This window comes from Sander vitreus, chromosome 14, assembly GCF_031162955.1.
Source record: "Sander vitreus isolate 19-12246 chromosome 14, sanVit1, whole genome shotgun sequence".
Taxonomy (NCBI): Eukaryota; Metazoa; Chordata; class Actinopteri; order Perciformes; family Percidae; genus Sander; species Sander vitreus.
Window position 1 is genome coordinate 11764346 of NC_135868.1, and position 26315 is coordinate 11790660.

At 40.8% G+C, this 26315-nt stretch overlaps 2 protein-coding genes across 2 annotated transcripts; both read left to right on the forward strand.

The window, feature by feature from the left end:
• The first annotated feature begins 735 nt into the window (after positions 1-735).
• Positions 736-10749, forward strand: trim46b (tripartite motif containing 46b). Its single transcript, XM_078267621.1, has 10 exons — positions 736-848; positions 1449-1647; positions 2009-2155; positions 2708-2803; positions 3957-4210; positions 5182-5303; positions 5551-5889; positions 7806-8035; positions 8319-8386; positions 9312-10749. The coding sequence occupies exons 1-10, from the start codon at positions 748-750 to the stop codon at positions 9736-9738; spliced, it is 1983 nt and encodes a 660-aa protein (XP_078123747.1). The 5' UTR covers positions 736-747; the 3' UTR covers positions 9739-10749.
• A 10901-nt stretch (positions 10750-21650) lies between these two features.
• dpm3 (dolichyl-phosphate mannosyltransferase subunit 3, regulatory) lies at positions 21651-23094 on the forward strand. Its single transcript, XM_078268369.1, has 2 exons — positions 21651-21713; positions 21968-23094. The coding sequence occupies exon 2, from the start codon at positions 22002-22004 to the stop codon at positions 22278-22280; it is 279 nt and encodes a 92-aa protein (XP_078124495.1). The 5' UTR covers positions 21651-21713; positions 21968-22001; the 3' UTR covers positions 22281-23094.
• Positions 23095-26315: the final 3221 nt, after the last annotated feature.

Below are 26315 nucleotides of genomic sequence, written 5' to 3' on the forward strand. Positions count from 1 at the left end.
GAAAAAGTAGTATTTTGGTATCAGAAAATAAAAATAATCAGCACTAGTATTGAAAAAATTCTTTAATCCCCTTAAAGGTCTAAATTGTGACATTTGTTCCTCTCTATGTGCATAACTACTCACTTCTTTGCCCCTGACAGTCTAACATGAAGAGCCTGGAGCATGAGCTGCATTGCACTGTGTGTAAGGACATTGTTAAACAGCCCGTCGTCCTGCCATGCCAGCACAGCGTCTGCCTCATGTGTGCCTCGGAGGTCTTAGTGGCAAACGGCTACCCGCCTCCAGATCTTCCCCCAGAGCCAAACTCCCCAGCCTCCACACCCAACACCCGCTCACCCCGTCAGGCCCGAAGGACACCTAAAGCTGAGCAGCGACCTATTGACCGCGTGCTGCGGGCAGGTTTGGAATACTTCTTAATTTGCTATCAATTTAATCTGTTGAGGGGGATAGCTATGTCTTATGTAGATAAAAAATATATATTTTTATGTGAGTGCATTGGATTGCATTTTGACATGCAAACCATGGGATTACACCTAAGCCTTCCCTTGATTTCACTGTCAGACCAAAATCAATATGCAATATTTATGTTGGGACAATAGATCCTCATGTCGTTTTCTGTCTCCCTCTGCTTATAACTGGCTTTTCTTCTTGGTTTGAGGTCCCCACCCGCCTTCACCATCCATGCCCCGGTCTCCAGGATATGGGACGTATCCAGGGCGACGCCGTAAGGAGGGCCCACCTGTGGTGATGATGTTCCCCTGTATCCCCTGCGGCCGAGATGTGGAACTGGGAGAGAGGGGCCTTGCAGACTGTCTGCGCAACCTCACCTTGGAGCGTATAGTCGAGAGGTAGGAACCGCACACACACACACACACACACACACACACACACACACACACACACACACACACACACACACACACACACACACACACACACACACAGTGATCTTGTCCTTCAGTGCTTTTGATGTCTGGGGCCAAATGTCCACGAATAGTAGACATGGGCATGAAAAAGTGAGACACTGGGAACGTGTCCAATTCTGATTGTAATTATTCAGCAGGAGCTGAGCTGTTGAAGAATCCTGCAGAGCATGCACTGCAACATACTGTAGCTACCAAGGCTAACTGTGTGCTTCAGTAGTCAACTAGCTTTGTGTTCACTTCATCACCTATTCAATACTGTTTGTCTTACTCTCTCACTGTGGACCTTTTACCCTCTCATTTTATACGTTTTTACAACCTTTCATTTGTCTTTGATATGAATTTTGCTCATGTCTATAATTGTTTTATGCGTTTGACTTTAACTTTTATTTGATATTTCTTTGTTGGCAGATCCCTCTTTATACAAAGTTATTTAATCACAATGGAACAAACCATAAAACTAAAGGCTAAAACAATACTTTTATTCTTCCTACCCTTGCTGCTCTCCCTCCACACCACCACCAGGTACAGACACACAGTGAGTCTGGGCAATGTGGCTGTGATGTGTCAGTTTTGTAAGCCTCCTCAAGCTCTGGAGGCCACCAAGGGCTGTGCTGATTGCAGGACCAATTTCTGTAATGAGTGTTTCAAGCTGTATCACCCGTGGGGGACGCCACGGGCACAACATGAACATATCCAGCCTACGCTCAACTTCAGACCAAAGGTAAGACATTGTTAGAAAGTGCTTTTCGAGCTCTGGTAATATGACACATATCTTATTTTGGGACTTGAACACAAAAGTCAGATTTTATTATCTGATCATGCAACCACAGAGATGAAACAACGAACAGGAACAGAAATATGTGTGTACACATTTATATTCAATTACAATTAAAATACCTTTTTGCTTTATACCTATGTTATTCGGGCCCCTCTGACTGCTGATTAAGACTTAAACAGAAGACTGGCCATGTGGCACTGTGATGTTTCAGAAATATACACTCATAATTATCTACTCTGTCTCCTTTGAGGTAAAATGGGTTTTAGATAAAGAGATTTAGATTTAATTTGGCTCTTGTCCTCAGGTTCTGACCTGTCCGGAGCATGACCAGGAGAAACTACAGTTCTATTGTAGGTCCTGTCAGCGGCTGCTTTGTCCTCTCTGCAAACTGCGCCGCATCCACACCGGTCACAAAATCCTGCCAGTGGCCCATGCATACCAAGCCCTGAAGGTACGACTGAGTCTGGACTGGGTTTCTCTAAATGTATTGCAAAATGAAAGGTTTAAAGAATGGTATAGTTCTGAAAAAATACTTTAACATATAGATAAACATGTAAGATTGAACATATTTTTCATATGAATGCTATGAGGGCTCCTATTCTCAAACTTACTTTTTTTATACATTTTAAGGGAAAACATTTGCTTTATGTTTATCATTCAACGCTTTCTGTGTTTACATTATTTAAAATGATACTTTTATGTTAGTAAAGGACGATCTCTCAATTTTGGAATTATGTTTACTCAACCATATGCATGCTTGATATTTGCTTCTCTAACATTTAAAGTTGTATTACTTTCATTACTACATCAATGATCAACTGATGCAGTTGCAATATTTCAAAAATGTTAAAAAGCAGCTTTCAACGTATCAGAACCAAGCAACGTACAGTAGTATAGAGCAGTATGGGCTGTTGTAGAGTTAATGTACGGCTGTGTGTAACAATTAAGCTGTCTGGTGGGTATTTGTTGTCTGTATGTTGGGTTTTTGCTGTTTATTTGACAGGAGAAGATCACGAAGGAGATGAACCACATTTTGTCCAACCAGGACACAGTTCTGGGCCAGATTACCCAGCTGGAGAGTTCCATCACTCAGACTGAGGTGATTAATACTGCAACACTTGGGCTGACTGACAAAATGTTGCTGAACATGGAATTAACCCCAGTCAGTAGCTAGGTTCCTGTCGGTAGATTCTTATTACCAGCTTCTTTGACGGACATCTCACTCGTGTTTGCTCACGCTTTCCTTTGTGACCTCACTCCCAATTGTTAAACTGGTAACAAATTATTTAAAACATCCCCATATTACCATTTATAAGCAGAATATATACAGTATACAACTCATACATTGGTTATAACACACCATAATGTAGTTGTAATCATATATAAAGATTTGTTTAAGTCTTGTGTCTATCAACAAGTAGGCTATAAGTGCTCCTATGAAGCATCCAGAACTGGTAAATAAAAAAAATTAATGATTCACAACAGTTTTTACATAAGCACAACTATTTAAAGGCGTGTTTAATACTGTTTATTAATTTTTAAGAGTGAAGAAGTATTTATAAATAAATACATACTGTATAAATGCATATGCTTAATAAATATGAAATAAATACTATATGAAATACACAGACATACTGTTGGTTATGTAATTATTATATGTTATATTGTTATTCATTATCTCTTTATACACCAGTAACTGATGCTTCACAGGAGGAGGGAGTTATAGCGTAGTTGTTGAACAATACAATAATAAAGACACTGTCCTTATATCTGCTTACAACTACATTATAGTGTGTTGTAAATAATGTATTCATTGTGAATATACTAACAATGATGTTTGTACTGTAACTAGGTGCAGCCATGCAAAACAAGTTGTGTTTTGTATCACAGATGATTGCGTAGTTATAAATGTGTTTATGAAGTCACATTTTTTAAGATTTAGTCCATGCAGATAAAGAAATTAATAAAAACCAGCTGATACATTGTTATGTATCCTAATGTTACAGTGCACAGCAGTAATCTGTCCATAATAACATACTAGTTTGGAATATCAGAATCAGAATCAGAATATGCCACATGCAAAGGCACACACAGGCTCGTTTTTATTATTTTAATTTGTTTTTGTGTACTTTGATAATGTTGTGTTAAACTGTTTCTGAAAAAGGCTTTCTGTATCGACCTAACATAAAGGCTAGCATCAACTGGGTGTTTCCAAATGTTTGAACTGGTCCGACTGTGTTATTCATCACCAGGTAAACGGTGTGTCAGCCAGAGAGCAGCTGGCTCAGAGCATCAGGGATCTGACGGCTGCTCTGGCCGAGCGCCACGCTTCGCTCACCCAGGCTCTGGAGGAGGCACGGAAGAAACGAGGCGAGGCGTTGGCTGCTCAAGTGGCGGAGAGACGGGGTTTGATGGAACACGCAGGGCTCATGGCGTTTACTCAAGAGCTGTTGAAAGAAACAGACCAGCCCTGCTTTGTGCAGGCTGCTCGCCAGACTCATAACAGGTTTTCCATTTGTTTATCTTTGGCATCGCTCTCTGTCTCGATTGAACAGATCTCAGATCAGTTCTGTCTTTCTTTATTAGTTCCTTTAGTTTCTTTTCCCATTAGAACAGGTTTTACACATCTAGTTTGTGATCAGTTAGCTGTTGTTCTGTTTGCATTCATATCAAGAGTGATGACTTGATAAGCCCTAGGCAAGTGGATGTGTGTGAAAGAAGATGTGACTATTGTCCCCCCCCCCAATAAATAACAGAAATAGTCTTTTCTTATTCAACAAATAGTAGTCAACAAAGCCGATAAAAAGCCAAAGCAGCAATGAACTGATCCTACTAACAAGTATTGCCTGCATAGCCAACGCATTATGTATGTATGTATGTATGTATGTATATATATATATATATATATATATATATCAAATCTTATTTGTCTCTCCACTTTTTACCAGAAAACTACAAAAAGTCTAAATCAATGGGCCACACTGTCACACTGGGTGACATGTTCCTTCATTACAATTAACTGCAGTTTATTTAGAGTCAATCCCACATACTGTACATTGTCCTGCTCTCATAAATACTCAATAGTGCACCAAATGTGTATTAATCCGTAGCTAAATTTGCTAAAACTACAGTGCCCAGCTCTTTGAGAGAATTACTTTACTATTTTTACAAATAAAAGAAAATATGTGTAAACTGTCTTTAATAGAATTGAGTGTGCTTGAGATTGAGTGACACAGACATGGTATGGAAGTCTGAAAGTATTGAGAGACGCATTGCTGGTTTTTGTCCTTTCATGGGATTTGTTGGCATAAGAAAAACATAGAATGACGCTAGCCTTATTTTTGAAAGATTATCATACACTCCTCCCTTCTCATCAGTCTGTCTCACCCTCCCACCCATCTTGATGGAGGCATCATGTAAACACTGTTCCTCCCTTATTCCTCTAAACTTTCCCTGTTTTGTTTTTTGCTGCACCAGGTTCAGCAAAGCAATTGAGAATCTTCAGCATTTCACTCTGGCTGCTGATCCATCCTTCAGACACTTCCAGCTGGATGTCTCCAAAGAACTCAAACTCCTGACAGAGTTGAACTTCATCCAGGGTGAGAAGGGGAGTGATGGGAGAAAGGGGGAGGAAGGGAAAGGGTGGGGTTGGAGATAGTGGAAGGGAACACGATAAGGAAGGAAGGAAGGAAGGAAGAAGGAGAAGAAGAAAGTTGCTTTTTGATAACTTTCTTTTCTCTCTTATACTGCCTAATGAACCAGAGATGCCATGAAAAATAGTAAGTGAATGTTAGAAGAAGTGAAGGTGGTAGTTAAACTACTACATTAAAACTATTTTTGTCACAGCTCCACTGGCTCCAGTGATTGATACCCAGCGTACCCTGGCCTATGACCAGCTCTTCCTGTGCTGGCGACTGCCCCAAGACTCTCCACCCGCCTGGCACTTCTCCGTCGAGTATCGCCGTCGGGGTGTGGTACCGGGAGGAGCGGGTCGAGGCGGGATCAGAGGAGGACTGTCCGCCGCCCGCTGGGGCTGGCAGCGATTGGATGAAGTGAGTGGGACCAGCGCTGTGATTGACAGGTTGGAGATGGACAGCGTGTACGTGCTACGAGTTAGAGGCTGCAACAAGGCGGGCTACGGGGAGTACAGCGAGGAGGTGTACCTGCACACCCCACCAGCACCAGGTGAGAGTGCACATAGAACCTTTGAGTCATCCTCATTAACAGGTAAACAGAGAGATTTTGATTTTGCCACAGGGAAACTGCACCCAAACAACAGAGGTGTATAAAAGGGTCCAACTCTGCCGTAGTTTGGTAATACTGTGGAATTTGAGGGTGATATAACAAAGTTAGGGAGCAAAAAGGCTTTAAAAAGAAAAGTGATCAACTAAGATTGTAGAGTTCCTGAGGTTTATAAGTAATCGTCAGTCACAGTACAACAGTTAACATCACAGTACAATTGGACATCTGAGGCATCAAATAATGTTTGTCTGCATGGGTTGAAACAGTTGACAATCCCACAGCGTGCCTCTCCTGTCCACATTATATGGCTAAATGCATTTAAAACAGACTGTCGATGACTGTAAAAAGGTTGTCAAAGTTGGTCTGTAAAATGCAATGGACGAATACAATAGACAATTTGGGTAATCACTTTTACAGTTTGACTTCTTCCAAATAAGTTTGGCAAACCTGTGGGTATTATTTAAAACATGTATGCTTGTTTTTCGCCTCCTTGGACTTCTTTTTAGCATTGTCAGTGCATTACCAGATCTCAGCAATTCAATTTGTGATTACAATCTTATTTCTACTAAGAGGAAAGATGGCCAAAACTGTGAAAATAAGACCTAGTAGTAAACTGGGATTATACTTTAGCTTGCTCTGTGCTGAAGAAGAGGAAGTCAGAAGGATCACTGTCTACCTGCATAAAGTGTCCCGAATGTGTCTCTTTTATGCATTTATTTTAGTCTATCTTTCACCCAACTATGCAAGTCCGCCTACTATTTTTGGTTAATGACTTAACGCCATTTAAACCAGTGACAAGTGTATGACAGCTACAAAAAAAATCTCATTATATCCACACAGCAAGCTGTAGTCGCTGTCACCCAGGAGCCATTCATCTCTTCACACATACTATTATTTAAAAAGCATATGGGATGGTTACCATGATGAGCAGTTAATAATGCATTCTCTTTCTTATCTGCCCATTCCCATCTTCTTTTTTTCTCCAATTTTTCTCCACCACTTTTATCACATCCTCACTTTCTTACTTCATCTTTCTCTCATGTATTATTTCCATTTCACAGCTTTGTACTTGTCATCTCCTTCTGCGCTCCTTCCACACTGCCAACCTACATGCCTCCTACGAAACGTAAGAAGTGCATTCATGTCTCTTGACCACCCCTCTGTACCCTCATACTCATCTCCTCTTTCTCTTTGTGGTCATCCCATGCATCCTCTGTTCTTCCACCCCCATCTAGACATCCACTCACCCCTCTGCCTCCCACTCTACCTCCTAAAACGAGATCTGTCCGAGCGCTGATGAGGTTTGCAGTTTGTTAAGACGTGAGGCTTAACAACATGGATCGGATTCAGATCCAGGGCTTTTAAATGGTCGAGTTGAGTGATTGGTGAATTCCTTGTGTCCCTGTAGGCAGTTCCTTTTTGCTATCGTGTATGTTCCCTCTGTAAATTGTGGAAAAATCTGCACTCCCCACAGCCAGAGCTTTTTTGTGATACCTTTTATACTGTACTCCCTGAGTCATCAATTTATAGATGTGTCCTTTTCTATTCCAGTGCTGCTGGGAGGAGGTGCATGCCTGCTCTCTGTTCCTCTCCCCCTAGTTTCTCATCTCAACTGCTTCGTATTCTCCTCATTTCTCTTCTCCTTGCTGCTTTCTGACTGTAAATGTTTACCACTAGCCCTCTGTCGCCTCCCAAACTTCTCCTGCTGCTACTAAAACCCCTGTATGTCATTTCTGAATGCACCGGTCTCTTTGTCCTCCCTCTCCCCTCATGTCTATTTCTTCTCCCCTCTCTACCCTCTCTGTTTTCCCCTCCCTTTCCTTTTCTCTGCTGTGTCCTCTCTCCCCGTCTCCTCTCAGTGCTCAACTTCTACCTGGACTCTCGCTGGGGTCTCCATGCCGACCGGCTGGTAGTCAGTAAAGAGCAGCGCTGTGCTCGCAGCGTCCCTGGTCTCTCCCTGCTGCAGGCCGCTGACCACGCTCTCACTTCCTGTCACTTGACCTCAGACCTACTGGTGGGGGATGTGGCTATTACACAGGGACGGCACTACTGGGCATGCTCAGTGGAGCCTGGCTCTTACCTTGTGAAGGTAAGCAAATGCTAGTTGTACATTCTACATATTTTATGTACTGAATACTACATACTATTAGTGCATACTGCCCAGTATGTGGAATGCAGTATGTGGAAGGTAATGATCAATATTTGCAGTATTTACTGCTTGTGTCCTGTAAATATACATTGAATATATATTTATTATAATTATCTACGTATAATAGGAAAATAGAGAACTAGACCAATCGGTCAGGTGAAGATTGCTACAAGATAAATGTTTAGTTAATTACAAATTGATTGCTTTTTTCTTTTTGGAACAGGTGGGAGTTGGTCTGGAATCCAAACTGCAGGAGTGGTTTCACCTCCCACAAGACATGGCCAGTCCCCGGTAAGTAGCTCATAGTAGTAGTAAAGATACTTTACTCCAGTATTTCTATTTCTGCATACATTTCAGGGGGAAATATTCTTTTTTCTTTTTACTCTTCTACATTTGTTTGATAGCTCTACAAGCTTGGACAAGGTTCAAAAACAGGCAGGTAACAAGTCAAGTGACTGGGACTGTAGGAAAATGGGTTATTGCAGGGCTACTCTGGATCAACAGAAGTACATTTCCAGGATAAAGCCTGACATCCGGTGTGTGAGCCACGCCGGCGATACACTGTAAGAGCAAATTACGTCTAATTTAAATAGCTCACCCACATCACTGTTTTGTGTGAACATTTAACTTCATTTAATATTGTATGTGGCGTTTTCTTTTTCGAGGTGCAAATGTTCCACCAAAATAAGTTCCTTCCCGAGACCATTTTGCAGAGCCACGGTAGTTGTGTCCAGAACTTAGTGCTGCCTAAGATGATGGTGATTGGTTTAAAGAAATGCAAACTACCCACAGTTTTTTTCTCCTATCCCAGAATGTGTGGTGTAGCCAGACCTTACTCCACAGGGCTGTGGAGATAGGTTTGGCAATGTGAGACTATTGCAGGGCAGGAGGGAGAGGCTGGATGAGGGAGTGAGGTGAATAGGACAGACAAAAAGTCAGAGGGCATCTGGTGGACTGGAAAAGGATGGCAATGAATGGGTATGAGGAAGTGGGAATATTGTCACAACCCCTCAGATTTATATTGTGGCCCTTTGGAAGTGAGCCTGACCTCCAGGTTATGATCATCCATAATAATTGTTTTTTTTTAAGAAGAAAAAGAAGAAACTTTATTATTCTTCACATACAATTGTACAGTACAATGTAGTGAATACAATCTGCATTCAACCAATCCTAAGCTTACATCATAATTTATTCAAACTGTGCTCTCTCTCTCCAGCTACGACCCAGACAGCGGCCATGACAGCGGAGCAGAGGATGCTCTGGACTCTGCTCCACCATTCTGCTTCCTCACGATGGGGATGGGTAAGATCTACCTCCCCCAGCACAACCACCACCACAGTAGCCATGGGAACGGTATCCGAGACCCCATCACCAACGGCCCCTCCTCACCCACAGGCCACACCTACCCGCTGCCGCCCCGACTCGGAGTGTGCCTTGACTTTGAGAAGGGTCGCGTCACTTTCTATGATGCCCACTCTCTGCGGCCTTTATGGGAAGGTCATGTGGATTGCTCCGGCCCCGTGTGCCCGGCGTTCTGTTTCATTGGTGGCGGGGCTCTGCAGCTGCAGGAGCTGGTAGCCAATCGCAATGCAGATCAGACTCCGGTCAGAAGGGTAACCATCCAACCCCGTGTCTCTAATTGAAATAACAACTGACGGCTAATCTGAGCTCATATGGTAATTTGGAATGTAATTGGTAATTGTGAAGTATTTACTCAGCTAGAGCAAAAAGTTAGACATCTCAGCGATTTTGTTTTGTATTTAATTTTCTTTGTATAAGAAAATGTTTCTATAGCAACGGATATGCAATGTAATTAAGTTTCTTACATTTTTGTTACGTGCAGTTTTGCAAGAGTTAAAGCTTAAGTAGTGTTTGGTATATCCAGCACTTAATAAGTAATTATATCTTTAATGCTTGCACTTGTAGCCAGGCTATATTGCATTTATAAAGCTAATGTAGATACAGCAGCACACAATGTCGTCCTTCCTGTAGAAGCTTTTACTCAGCTATTTCATGCCCTTAATGTTAAAAGCTTAGCAACTCTTATATTTTAGAGCTATGAACACTATGAGAGCAAAAAAAGGCCTCAATTATTTTATTGCATCTATAACTTAACTTGTGTTTAACCAGACAGATTTTTTTACTGTTGGTGAAGACTTTCCAGTCGTTCACCCATTACGATCCCAACCAAAGTTATTGTTTTTCTGGGATGTAAATGTGGTAAATTAGAGATAGAGTGGAACAATGAGGCTGTACTGTAATTAGAAGCTCCAATTATACCTCTGCTGCACAGCTAATCACTAGTTTCCGCGGTTGTGTTTGTGCATTGCTGTTTTGTATTTCAAATACATGAGTCTGATGTGTGTGTGTGTGTGTGTGTGTGTGTATGCATGTATAGTATGTGTGTGTGTGTTTGCTTCTCTTTGCGCATGGGTGCGTGTGTGGTTTGACTGATAACAGCATTGATTCATTGGCTGACCGTAAAAAAAAAAAAAATGTTTTGTTTCACAAACAATACTTTTGATTTTTTTTTTTTTAAACCTTGCTTGATTGTAAATTAATGAGCAGTGCTTCTTATGAAACAATTAGCAGATTAAATCCATGTAAACTTCACCTGCTGGCAGAATATTTGCAAAAGAAAATGGATTAAAGAAATAAACACTAAATAAATGCAAATTGTTTAAATTACTAAATCACCTTTGGTTTCCTTTTGTTGTTGTTACTGTTTAATTCGAATTCTGCTCCATCCAGTTTTAAAACTATTATGCTTCTCTGAGAGGATGAATCTTTACTGTTGTTTCACCACTAGAGTGCAGCAAGACATAGAACACCAGAGATAGCCCCAACCTCATTTTAACACACCGCAGAGATTGTAATGGTCAGAATATTTTCAGTTGAAAAGATGAATAATTGGACCCATTTTCCATACAAATAGCTAATGAGATATTGGCAAACAGAGGTATTGAAATGTGCTGTTAAAAATTGGAAACTGGAAGAATTGGCATCGTTTTCCAAAAATCCTCCTAAAACCTACAGATTTACTTTTATGAATCTCCTACTTTTATGGAAGTATATCACCTGCCTTTTTTTGCGTTTTTGTTTCCAATTACCAGTTTTTTTTTACTTTTTTGAAAGGTACGCTGTATGATATACAAGGTGCTATGAGACAATAATATTCAGAAAAGGGGGAGAATTTAAAATCATTGACGATTTAAAAAACAAACTATAACCACATGCATTGCCACACTTTGACTGATTGTTACTGATAGCCATGATAATAAATTATTCGTATAGCAGCACACAAACCTTTGCACATGTTGGTTGATCTGACAACCATCATAAAGTAAAACTAGACAAAATTCATGCCAAGTCTACAGAACAGCATTTCCTGCCAAATGGTCTCTTTTATGTATGCATGGGTTTATGTGTATGAATTGCTATGAATCAAACTTTATTGTTTACACAAATGCAATAAAAAAAGTTCACATAATAACATAAAATACAGAACTTGCCCTTTAGTCCTACATGGCCTCTGACGTACCGAATATAACTTATATATAAGTTTAGTTTTAAGTGCAAAGGCCGCCACTCATTGGCTAATGACAATTTGAAATTGAAATCAGACTTGTGGCTGACTAAGAGATTCTTGCTCAATGAAACACATTGGCTAAAAATAATGAATAGTGATGACCATCTGCTTATGATAGAGATATTAACACCTCACATGTGTAGGTACTTAGCATTCCTTATGTAAATGTAATGTAAATCGCTGGCATTTACCTTTTATGAGCTTCAATATGAAAATCCACATGTGTGTTTAATTGGACCAACATTCAAGGGGAAACTGCAGAGGGATTTGGGTTTGCCTCGACCACAAAGGGAAAATAAAAATGTAGAAAAAAAAGAGAATAGAGAAAAAGAAATTATGAAGCACACAGCCTTGACACAAGCCAAGGTTCTTTTTTAACGTTCTAATACACACAGATAAAAATACTGCCTCCAAAGGGAGGTTTAGCTCTGATCCCCCATGATATAGAAGAAGTGGAATGTACTGTAAAGCATGAATACATCACGGCACAGCCCTCCACCCACCCCCTTGTGCTTGCTGCACCTCTCTTCTTTAGTCCAAATCTGTAACAGATTGGGTTTAGTCTGACTGGAGGTATGCAGCCACAACACCACATGTAGGGGTCTGCATAATCCCTCCACTGAGTATTAAGCACACAGCATGGGCATTCTTTTAAAGACCTGACAGGAATTACCAATACCTAATCTCCATGATCATCATTTAGTATAGTTCAATGGGAGAGGATGGGGGTAGGGAATCATCAGAATTTATGAAGGATCTAAGAGCTATATACAATCTGTGAAAGACAGTGTGTGGTGCCATCTGGCGAACACATAGGACAGAGTCTGTTGGAATCCGCTAACCCAACTGTATTAAACAACATGAAGCTAAACCACATGCTCAAAAGACCTGATTTGTTTGTTGAACCAGCTATGTGGTTTCTATAGCCTAAAGTGGAATACGTTGTTTATGGGGATCCTGCTTAAAACTATTTAGCTGAGTCAAAACCATTATCGAGGATCTCTGCGATGGAGGACTACAGAAGAAATTAAGTAGGCAGGGGGTGAAAAGAAGTTATAATAAAATATAATGTGTTTCTGCTGCAAGCTCACTTTCTGACAGCAGCTACCTACATGTTATAGCTGTGGACTTTTTATTTGATTGAAGAAGTAGATTAAATATTCATCTTCATAAGCACAAAACTCTACATTACAAGCACAAGAGGTGACAACTCTTAATTTCTTCCTCTCCATATGTAACAGGTTATTTGCTGAAGGGATTGAATCACACTTGCGTCATTCATTTCTTTTACTCAGTTTGCTCTGCCTTTAAATTTAATAACATTGCCTTGACATTATTCTTCCAGACGTGGCCACTGGTGAAACATTTATGTTTCTTTTTCTCGTCCATCCATCCACCCATGAGACTAAACAGAATTAATAATATACAACTTCCTGCTTTTATCACATTGATAATCTATAGAGGTAGAAGGGAAAAAATCAATCAGCTAAATGTTGGCTAAGAGGATTTGAGGGGCATAGCGGGGCCATCTTCCCTCACTATAATAAATGAAGGGTGACAGTAATGCTAGACAGAGCCCATATGGTCACATACTGTAACCTAGTGCACTGCAAGAAGACACAGAGCTAATTCAGTTTAACATTTACACTCCAGTGGCATATCCTCCTGTATTACATTCTGTACTGCACTTTGTTTTCTCTGTTTAATGATGCAGTGGATATTATGCAATGCTTGTGTAGTTTATTGCATACATCAAACTGCATACAGTGCACAATTGGACAATTAGATTACCCTGTGACATCAAACGCTACAGTACATTACAGGAATAGTTCAACGTTTGAGGAAATACAATTATTTGTTTTCTTGCTAAGAGTTAGATGAGAAGATTGATGCCACTCTCATGTTTGTTCATTAACAATTTGTAAAAACTACAAGTTGTGGTTTAATTGGAGGTTATGTGCCAAACTATTCCACTGCTCCTGGCTATTTTCCCCATTTTTATGCTAAGTTGACCTTCTGCTGGCTGTAAAGCTTTGTATTTACCAGACAGATATGAGAGTGCAAGATATATTAGATATTTCCCTCAGGAGATTGTAGAGACAAAAACAGAGCTCAAAGAGAGTGAATATTGGACTTAAATCCATCTGGTAGCCAGAAACACGACTCCAAACGAATGATAATGCCTCTTTGTAACTGCTGGATGTGTAAATAAGCAATTGATAACTAACAGGTTGGCCATATCAACATATAAGGTCATAATATGTTGATGTTGTTTTCCCTCCAAGTGGCCAAAAAAATTGTTATTGCAGGTTCAAGTACAGTCTAAAATGTGGGGATCCTAGTCTTTATAAACAATTTCATTCTGAACCCAAAGTAATGGTTCACTGGTTTGAACCATTAAAATCTGTCTTTTGGATCACAAGTGTGAAATGGACCAAACTATATTACATAGCTTTTGGCGCTAAAGTGTAACTTTAAGGCTGGCATAACTTCAGATATACTGTATGTCTTTACACTCTGCCTGTAACTAGGATTATATTGTTTCCATAAAACCAAGGTGTGGAATAGGATTTTAGCGAGACTAATGATGCAAAATTCTTTGTAACAAATAGTGTGAGCAGGTGTGGGACCATTGCACGTGTGGTTAGATTTTTGATTGAGCTTTATGTACTATGACATATCCATTCAGCGTGTCAGTCTGTCAGTCCGGACGCAGCATATTTTGAGTGGTTTTCCACCGTGGTCAAACATGCTGAGTCGGACCTCAATAGCCCCTGCACAGTTAAAATTCCAGGTCTCTGAAAAGTGAAAGGCAAGTCAAATCAGTATGTCAACAGGGGATCTGTAAACCACACGTTTCCTGGACGGCTCTGTCAGGACCAGCTGTGCATACATCATAGCCTGCATGATCTGTGTGTACAGTTAAAGAAAGAAATAAAAGACAGACAGACGGGATAGACAGAAATAAAGAAAGCAACAGACAGAAAAAGAGACAGACATGTAACAACAGACGTACACAGAATATGAGGCGGAGGAGGGGGAGTTAGTATTTGATCTGTGTAAAGAAAAAAACAGTCTGACCATCTCTCTGAAGTCTGACAACTCCACAGTCCTATCTGTTACCATATCAATACTTCACAACAGCCCACCCTGGCCTCACACACCTTCCAGATGCTCACCCAGTGGAGAGGTGAAAGGTTGGCAGGTGCCTGGGGGAGCAGCAGGGAGCCTCAGGGTCAGATTTCTGAGAGGTCAAGCAGACTTTGGGTTGAACGAGTGGGGCAGTGATAGCAGGGGCCGCAGGGGGGGACAATATGTCTAGTATCCAGAGCAGGAGATAGACAGGACCACAGAGCAGCAGTCTCACCCAATCAACTTCATTTACGAGCACTGACAGACAGCCACGCCTGTCTGAGGTGGCCACAATCAGCTTTTAAGGTATTACCCACTGCCCACCACAAATCCATAATCCTTGACCTTTTGCGTTTCCAACATAAAGTCAATGACAATCACGATGGCATCAAAAAATGTACATTGCATTTGTGTAATTTCAACTCCAAAACTGATTTTTAATTGCATCCTTCAAGTGGTGGTTATTGATTAGATACTGCACAATAATTTAACTGGGTGGATTGTTTCAATGCAAACTGCACTGTAATTAGTCTGTAGAATCAATCGATAGCATATTGACGTGTCCCTGAATGACTGAACCCACGTGATATCTCTGATCATGCAAAGCAACATGACTTTAGCCCTGAACGGCGGACCTAATCTGAAAATGAGAGACTAAAGGCAATATGTTGTATGCAGGCAGTGATGCTCGCATCCATTGACTGGACTTAATGAGTTTTTGTATGTCACTTTATGTTCAGTTTGGCGTGTTTGGCTATCTAATGTATGATCCCAGTTTCTCCGGAGCCCCTTCATTACATCAGTGAAATGAGGCGATAAAGTTTGCAATGTCTGCCCTGAAATCAATGTGGTATTGGCAAGAGATATGTTGTCTTCCTGATAGTTTACAGCTCTATACAGCTCACAATCAGATTCACAGTAGCTACTTCTCCCTAACACCTGTGTGCAACACATCTACCAAAGGAAAACGATGTAGTGAGCAGATAAAACTACTGGACAGAATTCCCCTCGTTCTCCCATTACGATCCATTATGTAAACACAAGATGAAGTCAGTTTGTTCTAGTCTAGACATGTAGCCCTACATCATTCGCCCCTTGCTGAGTACACAGCCCTGACCCACATTAATACATTTATAATCAATACCTCCCCAGGTCCCGTGAGCAGACTTGCCTATGAGATGTTGAAGGAAATTGTGCAGTCCAATTTAAAATTGCCGAGGGGGAACTTTCATAACCATGTGCCAATTAGTTCCACTGTCAATAATGGCAATGCTAAAGGACATTGTGTTCTAGGGTGAGAGGAGAGGATAGATAGAGGGAGGAGGGAAACCTCATCAAGCTTATGCCCGTTGTTCATTGTTAATGGCTGTTACACTGACAAGAAGCATTTGATCAGACACACACACACACACACACACACACACACACACATATTGTGGGCCGTGGACGTGGTTGAGGGGGTTGTGTTATGGGGCAGAATTACACAACCCATGAAGATAATAAGTAATGACGTCTTATAAAGGTCAACAAACAAAGCAATAGTGGGACAAACACAGGCCGTCTGATGAGATTTATTAGGACAGCATTGAGAGTGTGGAGAGAGAGAAAAGGGGATGGGCGCGCATTCCTCCGTTGTTTCACTGCGGCCGTCACAGCAGCAGCTGAAACAGGTGCATGTCTTTACTGGGAGCACCGAGGGCAAGACAAGTGCTATTCTCACATGGTTCAGAGTGGTCACACTTGACCACACTCTGACCTTACACCCACTTGAGTAGCCCAAGACTTCATTAAGTAGGCCCTAAGTAGCGCAGGGGTCTCACAACTATTATCTCAGCAATTTCAAACAGACTCTCCCTGTTCATAAACGATCTTGGCTCAAGGATATTTATGAGCAGTGTGCTTATCAACGTCAAAACTTTCAGCAGCCCTGCTTTGAATTGGGACCCCTGATGAGTGGTATCATGGGGCTCTCCGCCCTGATGCTTCTATTTTGATTTGTGGTCACCTCACCTGTCTGAGGAGCCTCCTGCAAAGTCATCCCACAAACTAAGTCATCTACTTCGCTCAATATGGTCTTTCCGGGCACAAAAGGAATCTGCGAGGGACAGGTGACATTTCAAGTTGGAAGTACAACAGAGTATTGAGAAGAACTACTCTCGTTAAAAAGACACAGCACAAACCTAACACTTGATTGGGAGAATGAACAACTTGTTGGGCTATCACCAAGCTTGCGACATGAGACTGTCAGACGTAGAGATATTTTGCTGATTAAAATCCAGCTTTGTGTAATGGCAGTGTGGGCAGTGTGTTTAGATGAACAATGTTTGGCTTCCCTAAATGTCAGCCGTGCACGGATCTCCCAGCAGAGCAGCGGAGGTGTGACGAGATCCACTGGATGACACAAAGCGCGTCACGGAGGTCTGCGGAAATCCTTGTTTCACGTAATCTCTCAGCAGACCACCGCTGCTCCACACCTCCATGCATGGGCGCCACGGAGGAAAGCCAAACACTGTTCATCTAAACACACTGCCTACATAAAGATTACGCAGAGCTGGATTGAAATCAACAAAGTATCCCTTTATGTCACAAAAATCGACACTTGGACTTGACTTATTTCAGACTTAACTTGAGACAAGCAAAGAAAATCTTATTCACAAGTCTTAAGTTTTGTTGTCTTAAAGCAGACAGCGGCAGGCAGACCTGGCATAGCTACACATCCTGCACAATAATGCAAGACGGGCGTATTTGATTATGAATAGACTAGTCTCGCATTGCCAGACCTTCCTCAACAGCGCTGCAAAGGAAGGTCTGGCTAGTCCACACAGCATTCCGGGATGGGAGAGGAACGTGCTCTGGTTTATTGGCATGGCTTTAAACCAATAGTTTTAGTCGTGCAACAGAAAACTCAGATTGGACAAATAGTCTAGCTAGCTGTCTCGATCTACCCTGCAGAGATCTGAGGAGCAGTTAACCATAGTCTGCAAAAAACGACCGGAGTTTAAAATTCCAACACAAAGAAAGCGTAAGGTAACGGACATCCAGCCGAAAAGAAGGACATACGGCGGAATTTCCGGCGGCACCGGAGCAATCCCAGAAGTGGAAGGTAGTGGATATAGACCATGAATAGACTAATATTAGGCGTATGCATTCTCAGCTATGTAGAAATGCACTTTTACATAACACAGCTTTGAAGGAACATGTTCAAATGCTGTGCTTTTCTCATGTTCATCATTCAGAGAACTTTTTCATGATATTGATATTTAATATCATTGTGATAGCTGTTTTCTCTTGCAATGGAATACTATTTACTTCTGGTGTATTGTCTACTTTATTAATCCCTCATTGGGGAAATAAAAATGTTACACTCAGTTGTTATTATTCATTTCACACACACATGGCACGAAATACATGCACACACCGAACCTATACACATCCATTAGTTGTGAAGCCTGCCACATTAGTTGTCGGTTGTTGAAGACCATGTGAGGTTAAAACCGGTCATTAAAACAATTATGCCCGACAAAATAAAGGCTTTTAACATAACTTTTCTCCTTTCTCAGCTCAAGAAAGTAATATTCTTAGCTTGAGACTTGTTTGACAAGAGGTGAGATATGACATAGACTTGTGTCGCTTGACTTAAGACTTGAATTGGACATAAATCTGAGCTTTAAAGATTTCAGGTGGTTTTGCCAGGCTCTATCACCAGCGATATCACTGGAACGTGGACATCGTGACGCAGTTTTAATCATTCTTTCCTTTTCCCAAACACACACACACACACAGTCTCCAGCTTAGGAAACAGAGGGTTCCTGTTTTTGAGTCCAAGCTCTATTGTTATCTTAAACAGCCTCTCTCTCTCTCTCTCTCTCTCTCTCTCTCTCTCTCTCTCTCTCTCTCTAGTTTTCTCTGCCTCACTAGCTCTTGCTTCACAAACTTGAGATATTACACAATTATTATCTAGCCAAATCTGGATCCCTATATAGCTTTTTAGTAGTACACATTCTTATCTGGACCTTTCACTCGACTACTATTGACAAAGTCAGAGAGATAGTCAACACAACTCACCATTACCACTTTTCCTGTTGTATCTATGCCTCTTATCTTTATTCTGTGGATGAAGTCACAGTGACTTTTATTTCTGCACTTGAAGATCAAGTATCTCCGCTTCCATCGCTCCCTATCACACACTGTTTTCATTTGTTTTGTTTTTTTATCCCATCAGCCTACGCTGCAATACTCACTCCCCATTGTGGGAACTGAGGTGCTACATGCAGTCTATTGCTCAGTTGAAGGTGTTAGGGGGATTGAAGGAAAGTCTGGATAAGGAACAGCTGGATTTAATGCACCATTGAGGTCATTGGCTGTTCAAGCTGCACCTGCAAATCCCCTGATTTCACCCCCCTGTCTAAACCTCTCTCCCCTGTCTGCTCCCTCCTCTCCTCTTTTCTCTGTTGCCCTCTCCTCTTTCGTCCACATACTCAGTCACCCTTTCTTTTCATTCCTGGCCCTCTCAGCTTTCTCGCTCTTGCCCTGTCAGCTATGAAACCCCCCTCTCTCTCTTTTCTGGTTCTTCCAGAAAAAGTAACTGCTTCCGTTGCTTCACCCCTCTCTCACTCTGGTTCCCTATACATCCCTGTCTCATTTTCTGTCTCACTCTGCATGTCCCTTCCCTCTCCCTTTCTTTCTCTATCTTTGTGTCTCTCTCTCATTCTCTCGGTATTTAATGCCCCTCCTGCTCACAGGCTGTTGTGTTGTGTCTGCCAGGCCTTCTCGGATGGAGCACAGGTTTCCTGAGTACTGGAACGGAACAGGAGCTGGCAGGGAGATACACTGAGAAAAGCCAGCTCGACTGTTCCCACTGAGCATCACACACACTCACACTGCTGCTCATACCGATGCCACACAGCCAGGACACAGCACACACTATGATGTATGTAATGATGCAGCATGTCATGGGTAATCCCACCTGGATTCGCTTTATTCTATCGATGCAGTGAAGTAACCTGACCAATTCAAAGTATTATTTAATTTCAGTCTGAAGGTTTGAGTCTCTAGCTTTTAATTTCCCACTATATTTCTTAAAGAGACAACTTTGAATATAGTCAGGTTATTATCGGATTGACAGAAAATTCCGTGACCACAATTTTGATAATTAATTAATAATTTAAGTAATTTATCTAGCAAAAGTATGCGAAACATTTATTGGTTTCAACTTCTAAAATGTTAGGATCTGCTGTTTTTCTCTAAATGAATATCTTTGGGTGTTGAAATGTAAGATGTTACCTTGGGCAGTGGGAAATTGTCTGTGATTTTACAGATTCAATTATTAAATAATTAAAATCTTAATAAAACATATGTTTTATTAAGATTGTAATCTGATTATAGTCAGCATATCAATCAATAATGGATATAATCATGAGTTGCAGCTTCTTGTAAAGGAAATTTAAACACAATACACATCGGTAGACATTTAGGCCATAGTATCATAGCTGTTACACAAAGCCATACGCATATTCCTCGAACTACATTGCAGACTTGGAAAGATAATTGTTGATTATTAGGATTCCAAGATTTATGTTTCAGCAAACAGACATAAACCCAGATTATCTTCCAGTCTTGCATATACCAGTCTCCATAAACAGAAGAAACAGGCTTCACCCCTCTGGCAGACACGCAGATTGTCACTTACACTATTAACACTGGTGCAGACAAACATAAACACCGTCCTAAGAATAACTCTCCATTTTCCCCCAAAGAATGATGTTTATTTCTCAGTAGCTCTTTGGTGCGTCCCTTTCTCCAGCTAACTGAATGATGTTTACATCTCCCACTCCTCCTGATTTCACCCTGGAGAGGTCTGTGCCCTCTGCACCTGGACAGTTCACCGCCCAGAATGAACGGCCGTGCCCCAGCGCACCTAAAGACACTGAGGTCAGACAGTGTGCTGCCGGAGGCCCCTAATGAAATTGTTGTTGGATTCCCCGCTTTGGAATAACATTAGTATTTATGGATAGTTTTCAGCTAGTACTAATGGTAAACTAATTTTCAAAATGGCTTTTCTAAATTAAGAGGATGGCACAGAGAAACAGTTAAAGGTCTAATGTGTGTTAAAAGCCTGACTGGGGGCCTCATTATAGACTTAGTTGAAACAAATTGTTTTCTGTCTCTCAGCTGACAGGGTGCTGGTGTTGTTAATGCATCAGACAACAGTCTACGGCAACGTTTTAATGAAAAAACAGACAGCGGCAAACATTGAGATTTATTGAGTAATAAGTATAATGAGGGAATGTAGTAATTAATCTTTCTGACCACTGTCTTCTCACTCCTCATACAAATAGTGGGTGAACAACAAAACAGGACATTTAGAATATAGTGTGACAACAATAGTAACAACATACATCATTAAATATGTAGATAGATAAATAGTGAAGGGTTTGCATGCAAAATACTAGACTAATTATCAAAACGTTTTAAAACTTAAGAAAGAGTTATCTAGTTATGTCTTCAATAGATCACAAAAGATTTTTGAGATTCGAGGTGTAAATCTCAATAATTATTAAATATTTAAGCTTTAATAAAACTTGTTTTTGCTTGTGAATAATTAATTCTGCGATTTTTAAGTTAAAAGAAAATGAACAAATAAATATGTTATCTTTATATATATATATATATATATATATATATTTTTTTTTTTTATTTCAGGGAGTGTCATCGCAATTTCATTGTATTGTTGTCTTGCACAACAGTATAATGACAATAAAGTTCGTATCTTACCTGATCAATAATTCAGTAGATTTGTTGGAATTTTTGAAGCAACACAGCAGTGACTGCATTTCCCATAAGGCGTGACGGTTACGTCATAATTCTGCGCAGAGCTGAGGTGGCGTTTGAGAGGAGGTAAACACATCGGATTATTTCTTCTAAAACTTATCATTGAACGGAATGCTATTTAAACGAATAAATAATTCCCTTTAGTTGGTTGTGTATGACCACATATTCCTGTTGCCTACCTGTTGTTTGTCTTCCTCGTGTGTTGTAGCTACATAACGTTAGCTAACACGATGCTACTTTGGTGTGCTAAAGCTAAGCTAACGGTATGTATGAATAAATAACCTTTTAACCGTTCGTTTCTCTTTCATGTTGTTTCCCAGCTCATCACCTGAAATCCCCGCGGCAGCTCTCATCATGACAAAACTTTTGGAGTGGCTGTTCGGTGTGTCGGTGGTGGGCGCAGCCTGGGCTTTGGTCTCTTTCGACCTGTTGGACCTGAGCCTGCCGCAGACATACAGAGAGGTCGCCTGGCCGATGCCTCTGTACCTGCTGGTTTCATTTGGCTGCTACTCCCTGGCCACGGTGGGATACAGGGTGGCCACCTTTAATGACTGTGACGAGGCGGCAAAAGAGCTGCAGGGGCAGATAAAAGAAGCCAAAGAAGACTTAAGGAAAAAGGGATTAAAGATGTAGAACTTGAGAAGGACTAATGGAGGAACTTTTGAGAGACTGAAAGGGATGCACGGACTACTTTAACACACAACCTGTCTGACTCCCTCTTTTTTGTTTCCAGCAGACATGATCTGAACATCAGTTATGACTCTTTATGCAGCATAGTTTGTTTTGTGTTATGTAGTGTCATCTCTTTCAAATAAGACATAGATCAAATGTGCTTCAGGAAATTAGAAATTAACAGCCAGTGATTTCAGGGTTACTCATAAGTGACAACACGGCAGTTTGACTTTTTTTTATTTTATTTTTTATTATTATTCTCACCATTTAAAGACCTCTTTTATGAAGTAACGGAATGATATTCAACAACACCAGTTTCTGTTTGAATCATTTTGTAACAGGTAGTTTAACTGATTAACACACCTCAAACCAGATAAAAGAAAGGAGCTAAACCGTGAACAAACATGGTGCTGTCTTTGGATGTGAAGGGCACACAATTAAATCCCCCTGAGAACCACTGCTCTGCTAAATTATCATCTATAACAAGTTGCCAATCACTGAAATGCCATCAAATGAAACCAAAGGGTCACACCGGAACAATCTCACTAAAGACTGTTACCACTAGGAATTCTCAGATGCTTTCAATCTGTGTCAAATCCAAAATGGTACTACACAGTGTGGACCTTGTTGTGTGTGTCTGAAGATTGTTGCTCGTCTGTATAGATGGACTAGATTTTATCTGTAAAGAAATGTACATTCCATTGTCCAATTTCAGACTTGTGACCTTGGGCTATTGCTGGAACTTAATTAAACTGGAGTCTATTTTTCTTCAGTTTTTCTGACTACAAATGTGTGTCTGTGTGTGTTGAGGGTTGGGGGTTCCAATAGGGCCAGGAAGTATGTGAGTATGTGCTTGAGTGCTTGCATATATGATGCATTCCTTCTCCAAGCATAACCCACATGGCTCAGGGCTTTATATCAACTTCTCAATGCCTCCCTCTGTACAAGACACTGATCTCTTTTGTCCCATTTTGTACAGTAGTTAACGACATGAAATATAAATTATACAGCATTTCCTTTTCTACCCTCACAGAGGTTTGCTCCAATCAGAGAATGTAAGCTTAGTGTGTAGGGTTTGAACTAATCTGATCTTGGCAAGTACAGTTCTTTTGTGTGAGCCTTAAAAAGCTGCCTATGCTCATTTTCGGTGAGTTCCCGCTGGGTATAACAAAGCATAGCCTGGCCAAAGGCATCATTATGGGGTTTCAAAAGCTCCCATAACTTTAGAACAAATGCAAAGGAGTTGGCAATTCTGTTTTTGCACACTCTGCCTGTTGTGCCGTTTGGCTGCAGCCCCATCATGCCTTGCAACGTCACCCCCCATGAATGTCTGCAAGCTGTTGCAAGAGCAGACTGGATGAAAGGCAACCTGTTTTTTCTTTTTACCAGAAAATCTTATACTTTGATATTTACACCAAAGGCTTGCCTTGGTAAGCAGTTATGTTCTTACTCGTAACCACATGTGAAATAGTTAATCACTTTTCTTTGTCATCATTCTCCCCAAACTTTGAAGACATCCATCTGTTCATTTTTATTCTGAAGGCTATCAGACAAAAATATAAATCAGATTAGGCCAAACAGTGCCATATTCAGTGCCTTTTCCCTTTAATCCCTTATTTCAAACATACAGTACATAAGCTTCATCCCAGATTTAGCCCTTTACATGATAGCAAGTGTAATGTATTGTAATCTGATGCACAGACAGATATGTAACAATAGCTGTCCTATTAAATCTCCATGTATTTCATTTGCAGCAAATGTGAGATGACTAGCATCAGTACTGCTGTTTGGCGAGCAAGTGGCAGTGTTCACATTGGCAGTATTGTGCTCCTGATAGAGCACAGTAATTTGAAGCATAGCGCAAAATCCATAATAATGATTGCATAGCAGTTAGTCAGTTTGAACAAAGCCTTAGTAAATCAAATTTCTGGCTTAGGCTACCATAAGTATTTTTTATTTGTCCAGCGAGAATTACCTTTCATGTATAGTTGTCAAACCTTCACACAGTTAAATCATTATAATTTAGATCAGGGGTCTTCAACGCGTTTTAAGCCAAGGACCCCTTAACTGAAAGAGAGACTGTGCAGAGACCCCTACTACATCGCACTAATTTTATTAAATTGTATAAAAATTAAGTTGCATATTGAACTGGGCCTACAATAACATGTAGGGCGCCCTTAAGCCTTTATACATACCTGTTTTGCATAGAATACTACACTAATTGCTGGTATGATTTTATAAATCATGTTTTAATGTTAAACATACATGTGGCAAAGTGAATCCTTAGGATGAACTGTATCTGTGGATGGCTATCTATACCTACAGGCCAGTATGGTTATCATCAATGTTTTTTTCACAAATAATAATATGTTGGATTCATGTTAACACGTTTTAATTTTCTTGGAAACTTAACAATAATTTGGTGCCCCCCTGCAGTAACTCTGAGGACCCCCTGTTGAAGATCTCTGATTTAGATCACTTTGAGGTAAAAGCTGACCTAAACTTGACTTGAAATAATACAAAACCAAAGTTGAGATTCAGCTGTTTTTCACATTGAAGATATAAAGCTGGTTTATTATGAAATATATAAAGTATTTATTCGTTCTTGTATCACAAAAGTGGTAAGATCTGTACACTTGACTCTAAAATCTCTCAGTGACGTAACATGTCTAAGTGGTAACTTCAAAATCCCCTCGCTTGGATTTTCCTTTCTTTTCCGGTTTGGGGTATGAGAGCCACTTCTAAGATTTTTTTTCATAATTGCTCTGTCTGTCTTCGACTGGAAGATTTTAACAGTGAAGTAGGCTGAGAAACATAACAAGCGTGTGCAGAATGCTCCAAATGTGAGAGGCGTCACCTAAATTGAGAGAGGAGCTGAAAAACAGGAGGAAACCTAATGGGGATAGAGACAATGGGGCAGGTCATGGGGTTGTGCTCGCAGCATGGCCCCACTGAGACCTTAAGACACTATAAAAAACATTTCTAGAGACACTCAGTGACACTGCTGGGAGCAAATCCATCTTAACAAGCTGAAAACCAAGACTGAAAAATGATAGGTTATCATTTTTCTGCACAGAAAAGAGTTTTTTTTCCCACCCACACATTTCACAGCAAAACCTCAAACCCATCTAGAGATGCACAGAAAGAGAGATGGAGCCCAGAGCTAAAAGAGATAGAGATTTGATACAGATACTGAAAAAACAACAGTAATGGCATCATGAGAGAGTGACATGAGGTGTGTGTGTGTGTGTGTGTGAGGGGGGGGGGGTGGTGGATGGATACAGAGAGAGTTAATGGTTTAAAGGGGCAGAACAAAAGAAGTGTGGAAGTGAAAATGAGTAAAAAAAAGGAAAATGACAAAGTGACACGGACAGGAAACCAAAGCATGAGCTGGAACAAGACAGATGACCCTGGCAGTGAGTGTGTGACAGGACTTGTTTCGGGAAGAGTAGACCACACCCCGACCGCCGGCGATGGCAGGGGACCAAAATGTGCCCTGATTGGCCCAGAGGCTCAGACTTACTCTGTATAACCAAGGTGTTTCCTTCCCATCAGCCCTGTCTGACCCTGCTGGTATCTAAAGCTTTTACAGGCACTAAAGCAGGACTCAAACAAAAGAGGAAATAAAGGAGCTTTCAAACATGCCGCTACAATAAAACATTTAATCCGAGCATGCAGTGCATTATCGCTGAATAAAAATGATGTGAGGGAGGTTAAAAAGTCACTTATTGGTTAGCCTATTGTTTTTTCGCTGCTCATAAACAGCTGCTTTGATACTTACAAGACACCAGGTGCCCATTCTAGGGCAGCATGAAGATTATAAATGCTACAAATAGCTACAATAACATTAGGTAACCTCCCAGAGGCCCTGTAAAGCAGATACTCCTGGCTCTTCCGAGTAGTAACATACGCTAGCAGGCAGACAGGGACTGGTCTTCATGTCTCCTGCTAATAGTGAGGTATGACTCAGTCCAGAGATGCAAAGAGAGACCAGCT